Source organism: Anguilla anguilla, chromosome 2 (assembly GCF_013347855.1).
Source record: "Anguilla anguilla isolate fAngAng1 chromosome 2, fAngAng1.pri, whole genome shotgun sequence".
Taxonomy (NCBI): Eukaryota; Metazoa; Chordata; class Actinopteri; order Anguilliformes; family Anguillidae; genus Anguilla; species Anguilla anguilla.
Genome location: NC_049202.1, coordinates 66,823,928 through 66,839,916, shown reverse-complemented (window position 1 = coordinate 66,839,916; position 15,989 = coordinate 66,823,928). Strand labels below are relative to the sequence as shown.

General features: G+C 49.3%; 1 protein-coding gene across 3 annotated transcripts; it reads right to left on the bottom strand.

Annotated features, from left to right (window-relative positions):
- Positions 1 to 265: 265 nt before the first annotated feature.
- On the bottom strand, positions 266 to 14,299 carry keap1b (kelch-like ECH-associated protein 1b). 3 transcript variants are annotated; one of them, XM_035405701.1, is made up of 7 exons: positions 14,280 to 14,299; positions 9,060 to 10,842; positions 8,388 to 8,633; positions 4,715 to 5,400; positions 3,571 to 3,776; positions 2,445 to 2,621; positions 266 to 484 (listed from the first exon to the last, which is right to left on the bottom strand). In XM_035405701.1, the coding sequence occupies exons 2-7, from the start codon at positions 9,366 to 9,368 to the stop codon at positions 321 to 323; spliced, it is 1,788 nt and encodes a 595-aa protein (XP_035261592.1). In that variant the 5' UTR covers positions 9,369 to 10,842; positions 14,280 to 14,299; the 3' UTR covers positions 266 to 320. The 3 variants fall into 3 exon arrangements, with proteins under 3 accessions (XP_035261592.1, XP_035261590.1, XP_035261591.1); XM_035405699.1 differs by lacking the exon at positions 14,280 to 14,299 and adding an exon at positions 14,172 to 14,279; XM_035405700.1 differs by lacking the exon at positions 14,280 to 14,299 and adding an exon at positions 14,190 to 14,273.
- Between the last annotated feature and the right edge of the window lie 1,690 nt (positions 14,300 to 15,989).

Here is a 15,989-nt window from a genome sequence, read left to right as displayed (position 1 = left end):
TGTGCGTGTGTGTGCGTGTGAGCGTGTGTGTGCGTGTGTGTGCGTGTGTGTGTGTGTGTGTGTATGTATGTGTATGCGCGTGTGTGTGCACGCGTGTGCCTGTGTGTGTGTGTGTGTGCGTGTGTGTATGTATGTGCGTGTCTGTGTATGTGTGTGTGAGTGCCTGTGTGTGCGCGTGCGTCTGTGTGTGTGTGTGAGTGCCTGTGTATGTGTCTATGTATGCGCGTGCGTCTGTGTGTGTGTGCGAGTGCCCGTGTGTGTGTGATGCAGGTGAGCACGCGCACACGCACAGAGAATGAGGTTTCTCGTTAAGCTGTGGTCTAGTGCTTCTGACACGGGGCCAGGTCCTTCCTGCAGGGCTCCATGGTGACGGCCACGCCCACGCCGCTCCTGCCCGACGTCATCCTGGTGACCTCCGCCCACGTGTCCGTCTCCGGGTCGTAGCGCTCCACGCTGTCCAGAAAGGTGTTCCCGTCGTACCCGCCTGGAGCCGGGGAGGAGGAAGAGGAAGAGGAAGACGCAGACCGTCATTTCGGCCCACGGCGAGGCTTTCCCTGCGCCGCGCGGCGGGCGGGGGGGCGCGGTGTCGCTGGCTAATTTGCGCGAGCAAGGGCGTCAAAATAAAAGCGGTTTTATTCGCTACTGCCTGCTTTTCTCACACGCGCCGTCCTAACGGTTCCACAGCATTGGCAGTAAATTAAATCTTTTACGAACGGCTTCAGGGTAATTGAAGACCGGTGGGAATTACGCTACTCCGAACTGTTAGCCGATACCAACAGGTCGTACTGAGAAGGCGCTCTCGAGAGTAAACGCTGCTGCAAACGTCAACGTTAGGACCCAACGTGCTGTATGAGCTGCGGTGTCGAACAGGTTCTGTTTCAGCACGCGGACACTGAATTTCAGCAGGAACTGCGGCTTTCGAAAGCCGTATCAGAGGTGAGATCATACAGCACAGGGGTCCATAGCCCTAGGCCTGGAGAGACAGGGTCCGCCGCTTTTTCCTTTTATTAATGGTTTTCCCGCCTTTCTTCACCATCGGCGCTCATTCCTGCAGCCTCCGCTGTTGATTTGGGAGAGCGCAGACACGCGCGCGCTCTTCTGAAGCACTGAGTCAGCCTCACAGAGACGCTTCACCTGCAGCCTGAGAGGCGAACTGCGTGCGCCCCACTGACCAGCAGGGGGTGCTAGCGCGCAATGAGTTGCCGTCATTCTGGCCGACTGACAATCCTGCTTTCTTTGGGTGATGTTAGATCCGGCTGTGCGTCGCCTAGCCGGGCTGCTAGCCTCAGCGGGCACTGGCACGACCAGACTGAGAACCAGGGGGGGTGTACTACGAAAGAAGCTTAACATACCCAGGGTTTCTTCGTGTTAGCTGACCTCACAAAACCTAACAACCGCAATCGAGCTTAACCGGTACCACGAAAGTGGTTATCAATTTATGGAGGTAATTTTGTAGCAAAAGTCACAAATCCGTCAACGATTTCACAAATATGTAAACCGCGAGTTGCAAATATGTAGACTGGAGGCGCAAATACGTAGAACAGGTTCACAAATATGTCACACGAGTCACAGTTGTGCTAATGGGCTAATGCTAACACTTTGGTGGGGACTTTCTTCCAACCAATCAGACGAGAGTATTCGGGATGACGTCTTATTGCCGTTCAGTAGTAACATTACATATTGAAACATAATGACGGGAACAGGCCAATCAGCCTTAATTAGGTCTCTAAATAATCTCTGCATGGTGAAAACACCCCCAAGCTCTACGGGATTCTGCAGGAATGGAGAGGCCCTATCCCAAGCTGACTGGTCACAGGGCGGCTAATTCAACAGCCTGAACGTAACCTGGCCCGGACCGGGTTAGCCATGCAGCGTAAGTTGCCATGGAGACGTACCCCGATGTACAGTGCGTCAGCTTCGTGATGTGGAAAACCCAGGGTTACGGCTTAAATTAGCTCGCTAACCCGTAACCTCGCTTCGTAGTACACCCCTCAGAGCTACAACAGTCTGACCCACCAGGCAGCCCAAGATCTGCCGGTTAAAAGACTGTTGCTCCCAAGAACATACTTAGAAGAATGAGAACACATTTCTAATTAAACCAGCACGTTTCTGATCCCCAACAAGACAGATTTACGAGTTACACCTTTCATTTAATCTAAAAGTTCTCTCTTTTTTTTTACTGCTTCTTGGCTGACTGAACAAAGCCCCGCTTTGTTCTGAAGTTAACCTCAGAACGACAGAACCCGTTCGCACTCGGAGGAAGCAGGCGAGGCGAGTGAGCCGAGAGTCACCCGTCATGTGACGCGGGTGAGAGTGAAGAGCAGCAGGCCCCTGTGGTTCCCCCCGGGCTGGGGGGTCAGGGGCGCCGGGCGCGGGGGGGGGGGGGGGGGGGGGGGGGGGGGGGGGGTGCGCTGTACTGTTTTTTAAGGCGCGCTGCGGCTCACCCAGCACGTAGATGCGCCCGTGATGCGTGGTGACGCCCAACGCGCTGCGGCGGTGCCTCATGGACGCCACCGGGCTCCAGCTGTCGCTCTCCACGTCGTAGCGCTCCACGCTGTTCAGCTGGTTGGTGCCGTCGTAGCCGCCCATCACGAAGATGGAGCTGCCCAGGGCGCACACTCCTGACGGGGAGGGAGGGGGGGGGGGGGTCAGCACGGGCACAAAGGCCAATAAAACTGCAGCAGCTCAGGGCTGTATAATCCCTAAGATTGACAGCTCTCTGTAACTCAGCCCTTTCCCAACGCCTGCCCTCAGCTCACGCTCCAGTGAGATATATATATATATATGTTTTTTTTTTGACTGGATAACGATCAGGATTTGCTATAAAGATCCATGGGCTCACTGTCAAGCATAGATAGGAACACATACTTACAGCTCATTAATGTCACAGTGTAATTAAGCACCCGGCTCTCCGGTCTGATCAATGAAGAGCTCCTCTGTGACAGAAGCCAGAGTGCCACAGGGCTGCCCTGGAGCAGCCTACTGCTGAGTCAGGCTGTGATGTAATGCTAAGAGTGGCTGTGTGTGCGTGTGTGTGTGTGAGAAAGAGAGTGTCTGTGTGCGTGCATGTGTGTCTGTATGCGAGTGCGTGTGTGAGTGCCTGTGTGTTTGTCTCTGTGTGTGCGCGTGTGCGCGTGTCTGCACGTGTGTGTGTGTGTGTGTGTCTGTGTCTGCGCGTGTGTGTGCGTGCGTGTGTGTGCGTGTGTCTGCGCGCGCGTGTGTGTCTGCGCGTGTGTGCGTCTGCGCGCGCGTGTGTGTCTGCGCGTGTGTGCGTCTGCGCGCGTGTGTGTGTCTGCGCGCGTGTGTGTGTGTCTGCGCGCGTGTGTGTGTGTCTGCGCATGTGTGTGTGTGTGTCTGTGTCTCTGTGTGTGTGCACGTGTGTCTCTGTGTCTGTGCGCGTGTGTGTGTGTGTCTGCGCGTGTGTGTTTGTATGCGTGTGTGAGTGCCTGTGTGTTTGTCTCTGCGTCTGTGCGCGTGCGCATGTGTGTCTGCGCGTGTGTGTGTGTGTCTGCGCGTGTGTGTGTGCCTGTGTGTTTGTCTCTGTGTCTGTGCCCGTGTGTGTGTCCTCACCCGCCCCGCTGCGCACGGTGTTCATGGGCGCCGTGCTCCTCCACTCGTCCCTCTCTGGGTTGTAGCACTCGGAGGAGCTGAGCCGGTGCGTGCCGTCGAACCCGCCCACCGCGTACAGCAGCCGGTTTATCACGGCCACGCCCACCCCGATGCGCCGCGTCAGCATGGGCGCCACCAGCTGCCACGAGTCCCTCTCGGGGTCATACCTGGGGAACGGAGCGCACTCAGTCAGCCACTCGCACGCCAACGTCCCCGCAAAACAAACGTCCCCGCAAAACAACGTCCCCGCAAAACAACATCCCCGCAAAACAACGTCCCCGCAAAACAACGTCCGTAATCAGCTTTTATTTAAACAAAGCGGCTCTAAACTGCTAAGAGTAGCGGAGCAGGACAATGAAAGCACCCCAAAGACACACACAACATTATTTGTAGTAGAAGTCCGACCGGTTTAGAAAAGATGGCTCAAGGGAGCTATTTAAAAGATGCAGCTGGACGGACACAATGGAGTGACTTTCAACCAGCCTGAAGGGAAAACAAGACAAGGTCAAAAACTAGTATGTGGCTGGACTGGCCGACCAATGGTGTAACTTCATGACTCGGCCGACCAATGGTGTAAATTCTTCACTCAGTGACTCAAGTCACAGACATTCGCGTTTATAGGGCTGGCCCCGCTGTTGCAATCCAGCCAAAAATGATTTCACGAGAGAAGACAAAGACTTCAGCCAGCACACAGGGAACATTGTTACAGTTGCACAATCATAGGTGTGAAAGTGAAAGTTAATCCGAATCGACAAAACTGTTGTGTCACTTCACGCTACAGATGGTTTTAAGAGGAAGCATTTCTTTCTTATAGGAAGTTGTGTTCCAGAGTGGAAAAAACAGCTCTGTGGAACAATGGCTCACTCAAAAGCCATTCATGAATGAGTTCCAGATTTAGAAAGACACTTTACAAAGGCCCCTCACAGAAGAGACCAAACTCCACCTAACGTAGCTGTGAAAGAGAAAGCTAAAAGGACAAACAGAAACGAGCACTGGAGCCAAGCAACACCCCACCAGAACGGACCACCCACCCGAACCATGCCCAGACACGCCTTCCACCCCGCCCTGCCCCCCGCCCCGCCCGTTCCCATTGGTCAGAACTTGCCTCTCCACGCTGTTGTGGTGGATGCAGCCGTGCGAGCCCCCCACGGCGTAGATCATGCCGTCGATGACGCCGACGCCGATGCGGTTGCGCGGGACGCTCATGGGCGCGCACGGCGACCAGCAGTTGTTCATGGGGTTGTAGCAGTCCAGCGTGTTGGAGTCCATGTTGCCGTCGGGCGCGTTGTTGCGGCCCCCGACCGCGTAGAAGAGCCCGCTGATCACGCACGCCGCCAGGCCGCTGCGCGGCACCTGCAGGTCCGCCAGCCGCAGCCAGGCCCCCGTGCAGGGGTTGTAGGCCTCCAGGTAGCTGAGCGACTGGCGGAAGTAGCCGCCGGCCGTGTAGATGAGCTGCGGCACCTTGGGCGTGCGGCAGGACAGCACCTTGGTGGGCTTGTGCAGCGTGAGGTCCTGGAAGATCTGCGAGAGGTAGTCCTTGCACTGCGCGTCCCACTTGAGCAGCTCGCAGCGCTGCAGCTGCAGCTGCAGGAAGTGCGGCGTGAGCGAGTGGCAGCGCACCGCCTGCAGCAGCGCCTGCACGTACGGCCGGCGGTTCTCGCGGTCGTACTGCACCCAGGCCACGCACGCGTGGAACACCTCCGACTCGCAGCGCACGTTCAGCTCGTCCCGGCTGATCAGCGTCACCAGCTGGCAGTGCGACAGGTTGAAGAACTCCTCCTGGGTGGCCACCTGAGCAGGGGGGGGGGAGACAGAGCGGGAGAGGCTCAGGCAAGCCGGCCGCACGCGCGCCAAAACTACGCCGCAAACTACGCTCCGGCAGAGAAACGGGGTCTCCCACCACACTGACTCGCTTCCATTTCCAAGTCGGGAAATTAAACGATATTCGATATGCCAGCAGTCATAAACCTTAGCACTAGGATTAGCAGCAGAATTCTCAGACAGAACAATTGGGATTTAATTTTACGACAAATGGATTAACAGTTAAATGTGACAGTTTAAAAGTAAATGTGCGCCGATTTTAACGGTAAATAAATGTGCAGTGATCCTGAGAGGCCGACGGTTTACTCAAGAGGGAGCATCACTGTTCTCAGGGTCAGTACAGAATGCCTGAGGGATCACCCAGCCATACAGAGGTCAGTTAGTGCAGTCACACACAAACACACACACACACGCACGCACGCACACCTACACTTTGCACCTTCTTCCCTGTTTGACACACACACATGCACACATACCTACACTTTGCACCTTCTTCCCTGTTTCTCTCACACACACACACACACACACACACACACACAACTACACTTTGAACCTTCTTCCCTGTTTGCCACACACACACACACACTTTGCACCTTCTTCCCTGTTTGCTAGGCTTAAGCCCGTAGACTGGAGTTCCCCTAAAACTCACTGCTTACCATCACTAAACTGTCAGTTGTGATTAAATCATGCCACATACCAATTATGAAACGAAAGGTTACTGTTCAAAAAAATAATCAAAGCCAATGTCCGTTTTGCTGCTTGCACACTGCAGCTTCAAGACTAAGGGCACTCGACACATCAAAATCCGTTAAAGGGCATTTGAATCTGCCTTCAGGTTTGAGTCATGACACCAGGTCATGTCCAGCTGACCTCCACCCACACCCCGTCACTCCTAGCATGTTCTAAACAGGCGATATTGGTATACGCCAGTTTTCTCTAGAATTTTCCAGATCGACTGAAGAGAAGCTCTGATTTTTTCCAGGAAACGACGCGAAGGAGCGGCCACTCCAGCCAAGAGGACTTTGCCTGAGTGACTCGACGCAAGCGGACAGCCGCAAAGCCCAAAGACTGCCACTGAGGCTTCTCTGTTCGGTCACGCCGGTTTGACATTTTCCGCTCCGCCAACAAAATCCCCCCATTCATTACGCAACATTACTCCGGTCACGCCGACAGGAGTTTGAGAATCAGCACAGAGATCCCCTCTTTGTGCCGACAGGACCCGAGGAACGCCTGTGCTGCGCGTACGAGGCAGGCACGCTCGGTGAGGGCCGTGCGTTTGCGGTAGAGACGCACGCGCACACCTCGCGTAACGCACTCAGAGTGGGGGGGGGGGGTTACAGGAAGGAGAAGACGAGGCGTGTCTGGTGCGTGTGCGGAACGCCGCGATGATGAGTCACCTGGCGTCTGTCAGAGCAAACAGAACGAAAGCCCTCCCCTCCCCTCCCCTCCCCTCCCCCCCTCCTCACGCAGCAGAGTTTTAAGTGCAGTCCCACGCATTCCTCCACGCATGACTCAGTCAAAGTTAACTCTGCCAACACAGCACCAGGCTGGATATCTAAAGCGGTTGTTTTGCACGGACACGGGAGGCAGAGGACAGAAAGCACACCAAAGACAAACTGCTGCTGGAGCGTTACAGCGTTACCTCAGAGCGCACAGTCGCTGCAGGAGGGCTGACGAGGGCCTAATTAAACGTGATGAGGCGGTAAAGGTATCGCAAACACTTTCACCACGAGAGGAAGTGGCCCACCCCACCGCTACAGGGAAGTGGGTCGTAGTCTGAATTAAATCAACAAGACTACAGGATCAGGACGTGCACTTCAAATGCAAAGTGAACAAACAACAGTGAAGGTCAGGAGTGACCGTAAAAGCAAACTACTACAAACCCCTCCCATTTACAAATGGGAAACCATGGACTGCTAGGAACCAGGATTTTAAAAAATTCATTAAAAAAAAAAAAAAGAAGAAAGAAAACATTAACAAAACTACTGCTTCTAGTTTTATCGATGTAATGATTTACAAGCTACTCTGATTACATGACAACCAGCATGCCACGCACGCAGTAGAGAAAGGCCAAGAACAGTCACTGGAAGTTCAGCTCGGCTGCCAAACAGACCCCTGTTGTGACTGGCTAAGCACGTTTTTATTCAACTCATTCATGCACACACTCATTACTTTGAGTCTGGGACTCAAGTTCAGTCCTTTTCTGTGGTGTGGGTTGAATAAAACAGAAATATTAATAGATAAAAACAAAAATGAGTCCCAAAACAAAAAAGACATTGCCCTCTCACCCTCTGAACTACTGCCTACTGAAGCAAGTTAATAAGCAAACGATTCCTTCTAAATATTCCACAAACACTGCTGTCAGCTACCCGGCAATGTCACTGCTGTAATTATAGCCACCCGGTGACTTGGTGTGTATTTTTCTGGGTAAATGTGAAGGACGAGGGAGCAGTGACGCTAAACGGGACCCGGCCAGCGTGTTTCCAGTCAAAACAGAAAATCTGCTCCAGCTCCTCTCAAGGAAAGGCTGCGAGTGTCCCTGTAAACTGCAGTGTACGGACTGCGTGTGTGTGTGTGTGTGTGTGTGTGTGTGTGTGTGTGCGCTGGACTGAGTGCGTGTAAGAATGAGAGTGTGTGTGTGTGTGTGAGAGAGAGAGAGTAAGTGTGGATAAGAGCGTGTCTGCATGCGTGTGTGCACCATTGTGTGTGTGCGAGAGTGCGTGTGTATAAGTGTATGCATATGCGTGCGTGCATCACGTATATGTGATTGCGTGTGTGAGTGTGTGTGTGTGCATGCGTGTGCATGCGTGTGCATGCGTGCGTGTATGCGTATGTGTGTGTGCACGTGTGCGCCGTGTATGTGTGTGTGTGTGTGTGTGTGTGTGTGTGTGTGTGCGTGTGTGTGTGTGTGTGTGTGTGCGCGCATGTATATGTGAGTGTTGAATCAGATTGCTGACCTGGCTGAAGTTCATGTAGATGTACTCTCGGGCCTTCTGGTGCAGCTCGGTGCAGCTGATCTGCTCGGCGAAGCTGGCGATGCCGATGGCGTTGCTGGGGTCCAGCTGCTGCACCAGGAAGTCGCAGCAGGCCTTGACCACGCTGTCGATCTGGTACATCACCGCCCCGTTCATCACGTGGATCACGCACTTCTCCCCCACCGAGATGCTGGCGGTGTAGGCGAACTCGATCAGCCGCTCCATCACCTGGGGCAGAGGGGCGGCACTCAGTCACTACACACAACCGGAGTCAGCGGGGGACCCACCCGACACCTTCAACCGCTCTGAGAAACCTGGCACAAGGAAGGGATGTTTCTATTTCCAGAGTCTTTAAGAGGCATTTGGGGACAGCACTACCATAGACAGCGAATAGAATGGGGACTGGGTGGGTGAGTTTTTGGTTTATATTTACCAGGGCCCACAGTATCGCCTCTGCCCAGTAACTTTCCCTCATACATCAAGCAAGGCTTTACAGACCCAAAGGCACACCACTTCTCCCCCTCTCCCACACTCCCACACTCGAGACTTTCACTCACTCACTCATACACACGAGCACTCACTCATACACACTCTCACTCACTCACTCTCTCTCTCACACACACACAGCCCCCCCCTCCAGAGCCGCGCACTAACCCTCGGGTGGATGCCCTCGATGGGGACCACCTCCATGCCGCACTCCTTCAGGCCGTTGGTGAACATGGCGCGGAAGACGGGCGAGGAGGAGGCCAGCACCACCTTGTGGGCCACGAAGTCGACGGCGTCCAGGTCACTGTACTTGACGCGCAGCGTGACGTCGCAGAGCTGGCGCTCCAGGCGCAGCTCGTTCATGATGGCGAAGGCGGCCGCCGTGTGGCTCTCCAGCGTGTAGCTGAAGACGCGGTGGCCGTTGCGCGTGGACGGCGTCACCTCCGCCTTGCACTCCGTCATGCCCGCCGCGTACATCCTCACCTCCGGCGGGGACCCCGCGCGTGCATCCTCGCTCGCCAGCGCACAGCAGGGGGGGAGCGCAGGGAATTATGGGACGGGAGAAACTACACAGCAGGGCTGGAAAGCGCCGCTTTTGTTCTTTTTTTTCTTTTTAAGGAGCAGGCAATGCAAAAAATTCTTCGGGACTAATGGACTAATTCGTCAGGCCGGGCTTAGAAAGGCTGGACGAAAATCAGACGCCACACTCTCAGACAGCAACGGAAAGGTCAGGCAGCTCTGCGCTTAAAGACGTCTGTGACCGGGACAACACCGATAGCTCCCTGACTCCCTTCATTTGAATTCTGCCCAGGCAAACTGCCTAAAAAACACTGGGGTGACTGTGCTGCTCAAACTCTCATTGTTATCTTGTGTGCAAGACGTGCAGTTTCTTTAAGGGCTTAGACAGACGGCGTTTGACGCATGAGCAAGCATTGCTTCTATTCTCTGAGTGACCTGCCGCAGTCCATGTCCAGTGCAATGCTTTTAGAGGCTGGAATTAACTTGTGCAATCATTTCTCAGTGAAGTGGCTCTCTCGACCCCCGATGCCTAGCCATTTTAAGTGGTCGGAAATCATCTGCTGAATCATTGGAATCGGTGCTGCGTACACTTTGACAAAAACACATGAAGAATATGGTCCCGGAGGAGCTGCCAGAAACATGGGCTTTCCTGCACTGTTCTTGGGCGGTTCTTTCTCCTGGTTCCTGGTTGTTAAGGAGACCGTCGTTGGAAGGGAAAGCAGGAAATTCTATGCTGCGTTAAAAATGTAGCAGGTTGGACTCGCTTAGCTGGGAGGAAGGTTTTCCGGTGACTTTTTTGTTTTTGTTGGCAAAGACCGTGTCCTACTTTTGTCTTCAGATGGGGAGTTAATAACCTTGTTTTTTTTCTTTCAAAGCTACAAAAAATAGCTAACAGGTCAGCTTTCTGTGGGATGAGAAATTCTTCTCTTTTTTATACTGCAATTTGAAAATACTAAAGCGGCATAGAATTTAAACCAAAATAAGAAATAATCCAGTTTCAATGCCCATTTACTGACAGCAACTGTTGTATAATTAAAAAATTAAAAAATAATCATAGCATCATATTTATGAACTGCCTTGTCTTCACCAGGTCCAGCAACACAATGACTGTCAAATTACCTCTAGAGATAGTATGCAAAAACTGCACCGGCTTTTAAGATGCCACTTACAAACTGAAGACTGGAGCTTTGAAGCTAAATTTTGTATCACAACCACAGGTAGAGCGAGTTTGAAGGACTGTGCAGGCTTTTTGAAGAGAGCTGACGCGGACGACGGAAACGTCTTCTCAAAATGGAGGTACTCAGCCAGCAGTGAACGCACTTCTCAAAGGTTTCGATGAGGGCTGCCAGGCACTGGAGCGGGGTTCTCCACACACCTCTCTTCCAGTCAACTTGAGCTGCTTTCAAGAAGATGTCCCTGCTTGCTCCGAAACCTGCAGAAACAGTGCAGGTCAAACGGTCAGTCCAGACACACATATCACTCTCAAGGCGACTATAAATTCAGGACTGCAACACAATCCCCCGCCCCCGTTTAACCGGTCATCGTGCAAAAATACATTAAAAAAAAAAAAAGTAAAAATGGCCAAACGATCAAACAGCAGACATATCTGCCAAATCAGGGGGAATACAGGAAAGTAACACACCCAGCAATGTCAAAGTACAGTCCAGCAGTCTAACAACAACTAACTTATTACAGTGACAATGACTGCTGGTTTCAACTTCAAATTTCACATTTGCATAACCATTAACCCTATATTTTCATTGTGAAAACGGACGGAGTGTGGCACAGTGGGTAAGGAACTGCGCTTGTAACCGAAAGGTCGCAGGTTCGAATCCCGGGTAAGGACACTGCCGTTGTACCCTTGAGCAAGGTACTTAACCTGCATTGCTTCAGTATATATCCAGCTGTATAAATGGATACAATGTAAAGTTGTGTAAGTCGCTCTGGATAAGAGCGTCTGCTAAATGCCTGTAATGTAATGAAAACAATGCTGCATTCATTGTGTTTGCCATTTGAAACAGGCTTCGTTTTAATAAAATTAAGAGCAGCTTTGATCAGCAACCCCTGTACCACGGTAAAGGCAAATGCATTGTACTACAAAAATAGAAGAAAAAAAAGCATCAATTAATTCTCCCTTGAGTAACGATTTGAGATTGGACATAACGCATTACACCTAAAGTGAGTCCAAATAGGCAAGAGATTAAACACATTCTGCAGTGCTGCTTCTGGGAGATGAAGTCCATAAAACAGTTAATTAAGGAGTCTCAGTTGTTTTGAACGACAACTTCTATTATCACCGCTGTGCAGTGAGCTAACATTTTGCATTCTGCACTCAAACCTCCTTGAGTCCTAATTACGATTCAAGATGGTTTGCGGAAGGCATCACAGTAATGCCAATACATAAAAGTTCTGAACGTAATAATCGCACTATTTCAGACGAAGTTTTCACTATGCCTGTGCAGCATTCAAGGCATGTTAAAGCCAGGCCCCTGGTTTGATATTGGCACGCTGTTACTATAGCTGATCGTTTAATTTAACCGGTCAGCGTGACTTTGCCTTCAAGTCCGAGTCCTGTGACAACACAAAAAGAAAGCGATGTAACGTTCGCGGATAGCGATAAACATACACACAAAAACAATCACGTGGACACTGACAATTAATTTCTGAATGCTTTATGAAAGTGATCAAAATTGGAATGACGTACATAATTTCATTATTTTATAGCCAGAAGTATTTCTGAACACGAGAAAACTTAGTTCTTGCCATGTAAAAATATTACAATTTATTCTAAATATTCATAAATACCATTAAATAATGTGTAACACACTGTTAATCATTTAGACGCCACAACTATTTTGTAGGATGAACTGCGACCTGTAACTATGAAGAGCATAATAAACAAGACAAATAGGTTTAAAAGGTCAGGACCTCACAAGGTTACTGAAAAAGACAATCGCAGTTAAGTTAGTTATCTTGTAAAAGTAGGTTTAGTAACTAGACAGTCACTGTTTTCCGACATAACCGCTAATTACGATACATAGTGTGAATGCTTGGGTACATTAACGTTACGCCTACTTAGTCTAGTTTAGAGTGTTAGGTTAGAGCATACGTGCCATTAGTTTAAAATCGAAAGGCCTGAGATCCCCGGGCTATGGTACAAGCTACCAGTAATTCCCCCGCCCAGAATACAGTAACTACACCAGCCGACTCCGCGGACCTAACTAGATAAAGAAAGGCTGCTGCTGAGAAGGCAGCAAGCAGGCTTTCTCAGCAGCAACATTGTGCCGTTGGCCAAGCGTGTCTTTAGGTCTTTTTAAATTCAGTGCTGCTAGGATGGTAAGAATACTTTTCCAAACGACCACCGATAAAAAAATTAAAAAAAACTTAGACTAGCTGCATGTTAGCACAAGTGACTACAGTCAGAAGTAGACTAGTCTAAGCAAGACGCCGAACTAAAGTAACGTCAGCGGTTGGGTGTTTTACCCTATATGGACAGCGAACACAACTTTCTCTTACATTTAATTATTCATCGAACGCAACTGTTAATGTTTAATGGATCCAGTTACCTAGGTAGATATCCGCATTTGTAACTGGTATGCAATAAAACTAGCCTGGTTTGGCAAACATCCCAAGCAGAAAACGTTAACTTTACGCGAGTTCGTCAATAATTTCAACATGTCAATAAGACAGTTGTGTTTGAAGTGTTTTTCGCTAGGAGATACACATTCAGCTGTCATACGTGTTGGCATCGGGAGTAACGTTATAGTTTTAAAAAATAAAGCTGTGTAACGCGGTCTAAATAGATCGGCGGTCATCCTTGTTGAATGTGATTACTAATTCGCATGACATTTCATCTTAGATAACAAACATTAGTGTTGGCTAACGTTACTGTGCAAGTTGGCAAACAAACTTGTTTATGCAGCCCCATGCATTGATTAAGCAAATCCTCTGAGCGTAAAGGGCCGTCTAACACTGCTGTTCGTCGTCAGTTCCACGAGAAATGCGACAAGAGGGAATCTTAGCTAGCTTGCAAAATATTTTAGTCTGGCAAAACGCCTTAGCTCCTCGTCTTAAATAAGAACAGGACGTACGCTTTAATCAGGGAGGTGGGGGAAAGGAGCTGTGTGTAACGTAATGTTACCAAAACAAGAGCCAGAACGACACTGTGCTAAAATGAAAAATCTTGCAAGCCAGCTAGCAATACTAACGTGGGTGGCCACGATCCTTCTTCATATTTCAATGTCACGGTGAAATAACATCAATATCCAAACACGATTTAAGTTCTAGCTATATACCTAAACATGTAGTCGAGATAGCCAGCCTTAGGTCGTTACACATCTGTAAAGACACTTTAAGTTAAATAGGTTACATTATTCAATTTCGCTACTCAGTTGTTTCCTACTTTTCATCAAACTAGAAGACAAACAAACTGAGTACTGATAGTACGGACAAAGACGGCTAACGCTAAATTTTAAAAAATGAGTCATAATGCAATGGCACGGCATTACACACGAAGAATGTAGTTAATTCAGTTAGCTACAGTTAGCAACCTGGCTAAAAGCGAGCCATCTCGCTAAGGTTTTCACAGAACTACTAGCAATAGCAAGCTAATGAGAATCGTACGCGATAGCAATTTCAAAACATCAGCGCGGACCATTGTCGTTACAACAGAAAACTATAACTAAAAGACGTGCGAAAACAACGGCTCTGTCAAGGTATACGAATAAACATGATAACATAACAGCTTAAAATCGTACTTACATACAAATACAAACATACAGCGTTCAATTCTTCCATTTCTGAGTGCGCGCTACGGAATAGAGGACCTAGGGAAAGCAGTAACTCACCATGACTAAGCATTGTACTAACCTGATCTCAGTGCCAAAATAAGAGCGGGCCCAAGACTGCAATGGTTATCCTCGATTGAAGGGAGGGAGGGAGACTTTTACGGAAGTATACGGGGAAATTTTGAAAGAGGAAGTATAGCAGGGCTTTTGAATCTTGGCTGTTTTCTATGGACCTAGGATGGACGAGTATGGATACCGTCTTCTTTAAGAGCGGTCTCAGTCAATCAAATTATTTGCACAGTTGGCTATGCATCAACAATTGTCAAAACAGTGTTATCGACGTGATAGCGTATATAAGTCATTTAGAGTTGGAAGTTAAAAGGAGCATTTAACATGAAGAGGAGTGAAGCCCTTGTCATATATATGTCGCATAATATCATTTCACAATATCAGACGACGTAGTCTTAGTATACCAGCTTAGTTGGTATACTGTGTCATTGTGACTCGGCAATTGTCGTTACTGCTTTTTTCTGGATTACAGTGCATTGCGCAAACAACAAAACGTGCAGTGCGATAACCCACATATCGTGCATAGGGTCCATTTAATTTATGGCAAACATAATCTTCATGCTCCACCAGTAAGATCTGCAAGGGTTACCGAGATTTTTAGGGAGACACTTCAGTTATAATACTTAACGAGTCATCGTGTATCACCATAGGTTTGTCTGGACTAGGCTACTGCCTTGTGTTGTTCCGAATACTCAAATGAACCACACATGCTTTATAAAATAAGATCTGCCACAAGGTGTCACCCCACGTCAAGCGTTCTCCCATAGCAATCCCCGTGCAGCGGTTTATGCAGCTTCATAAGTAAAAATATTATATTACGCATTCGTGTTGTATTCGAGAGGGGTTGAAATTTCGGGTCAATCTTAACGCAATTGTTCTGCATCCGTAAATTATTGTGTCTTTCATTTTCCATAAAGAATGCCCTGGATGGCATTCTTAAAGAGATACGTAACAGCTGCCCTTGAATGAACTCTGAATGAAATAAAAAGGTCAGCAAGGAATACATTACTTTGTCATACAACTTTGATCGAACGGTTCATGTAGTTGCTGAAACAATTATTTGATCTCTCTACAGACAGAAGAGTAATTAGGAACAGAAGGCAGATTTGCATAGTGGGAATGGGCTTGTGACCTGAAGTTTGTACGGTAAAGTCCCAGGTGGAGATGAAGATTCATTTGAATTATTTCAGCAAATAGCTATATTCGGTGTGCTGGTAAAAAGTGTGCAAATTTATCAACGTAAGCAGTGAATGCAAAGCATTGTACATAATATTTTAAGATTAGGGTCAATAAATTTTAGTGCTGCTGTAAGTGATGGCACGTGACCCCAAATGATCACCTCTGCAGCTTATTCCCTACCAGTAAGTATGGCATGGATACAGATACACACACTGCAGATATACGTATGCACTTATATAGGGCTATTTCTATGGGTAACCATTTGCATATGAAAGTATATATGACTGTATCACCATTCCGTACACCCTGCACATTCCATTCTCTCCAGCACAAATTTACCAATTGGCCTTTCTTCTGCTTCACTGTAGCGCTTACGCCTGAGAGTGGTCACATGACGTACCCATCGCGGCGTCTGTCTGTGCCGGAGCCCGCGAGAGGAGCGCGCGCCTCTGGGGAGTCGCTGTGTACAGTGACTCATCCTCTGTCTCTCAGTGGGTTTGCGCATCTGTCTGTGAGTCATTTAGGAATAGCTGAGCTCATGTAG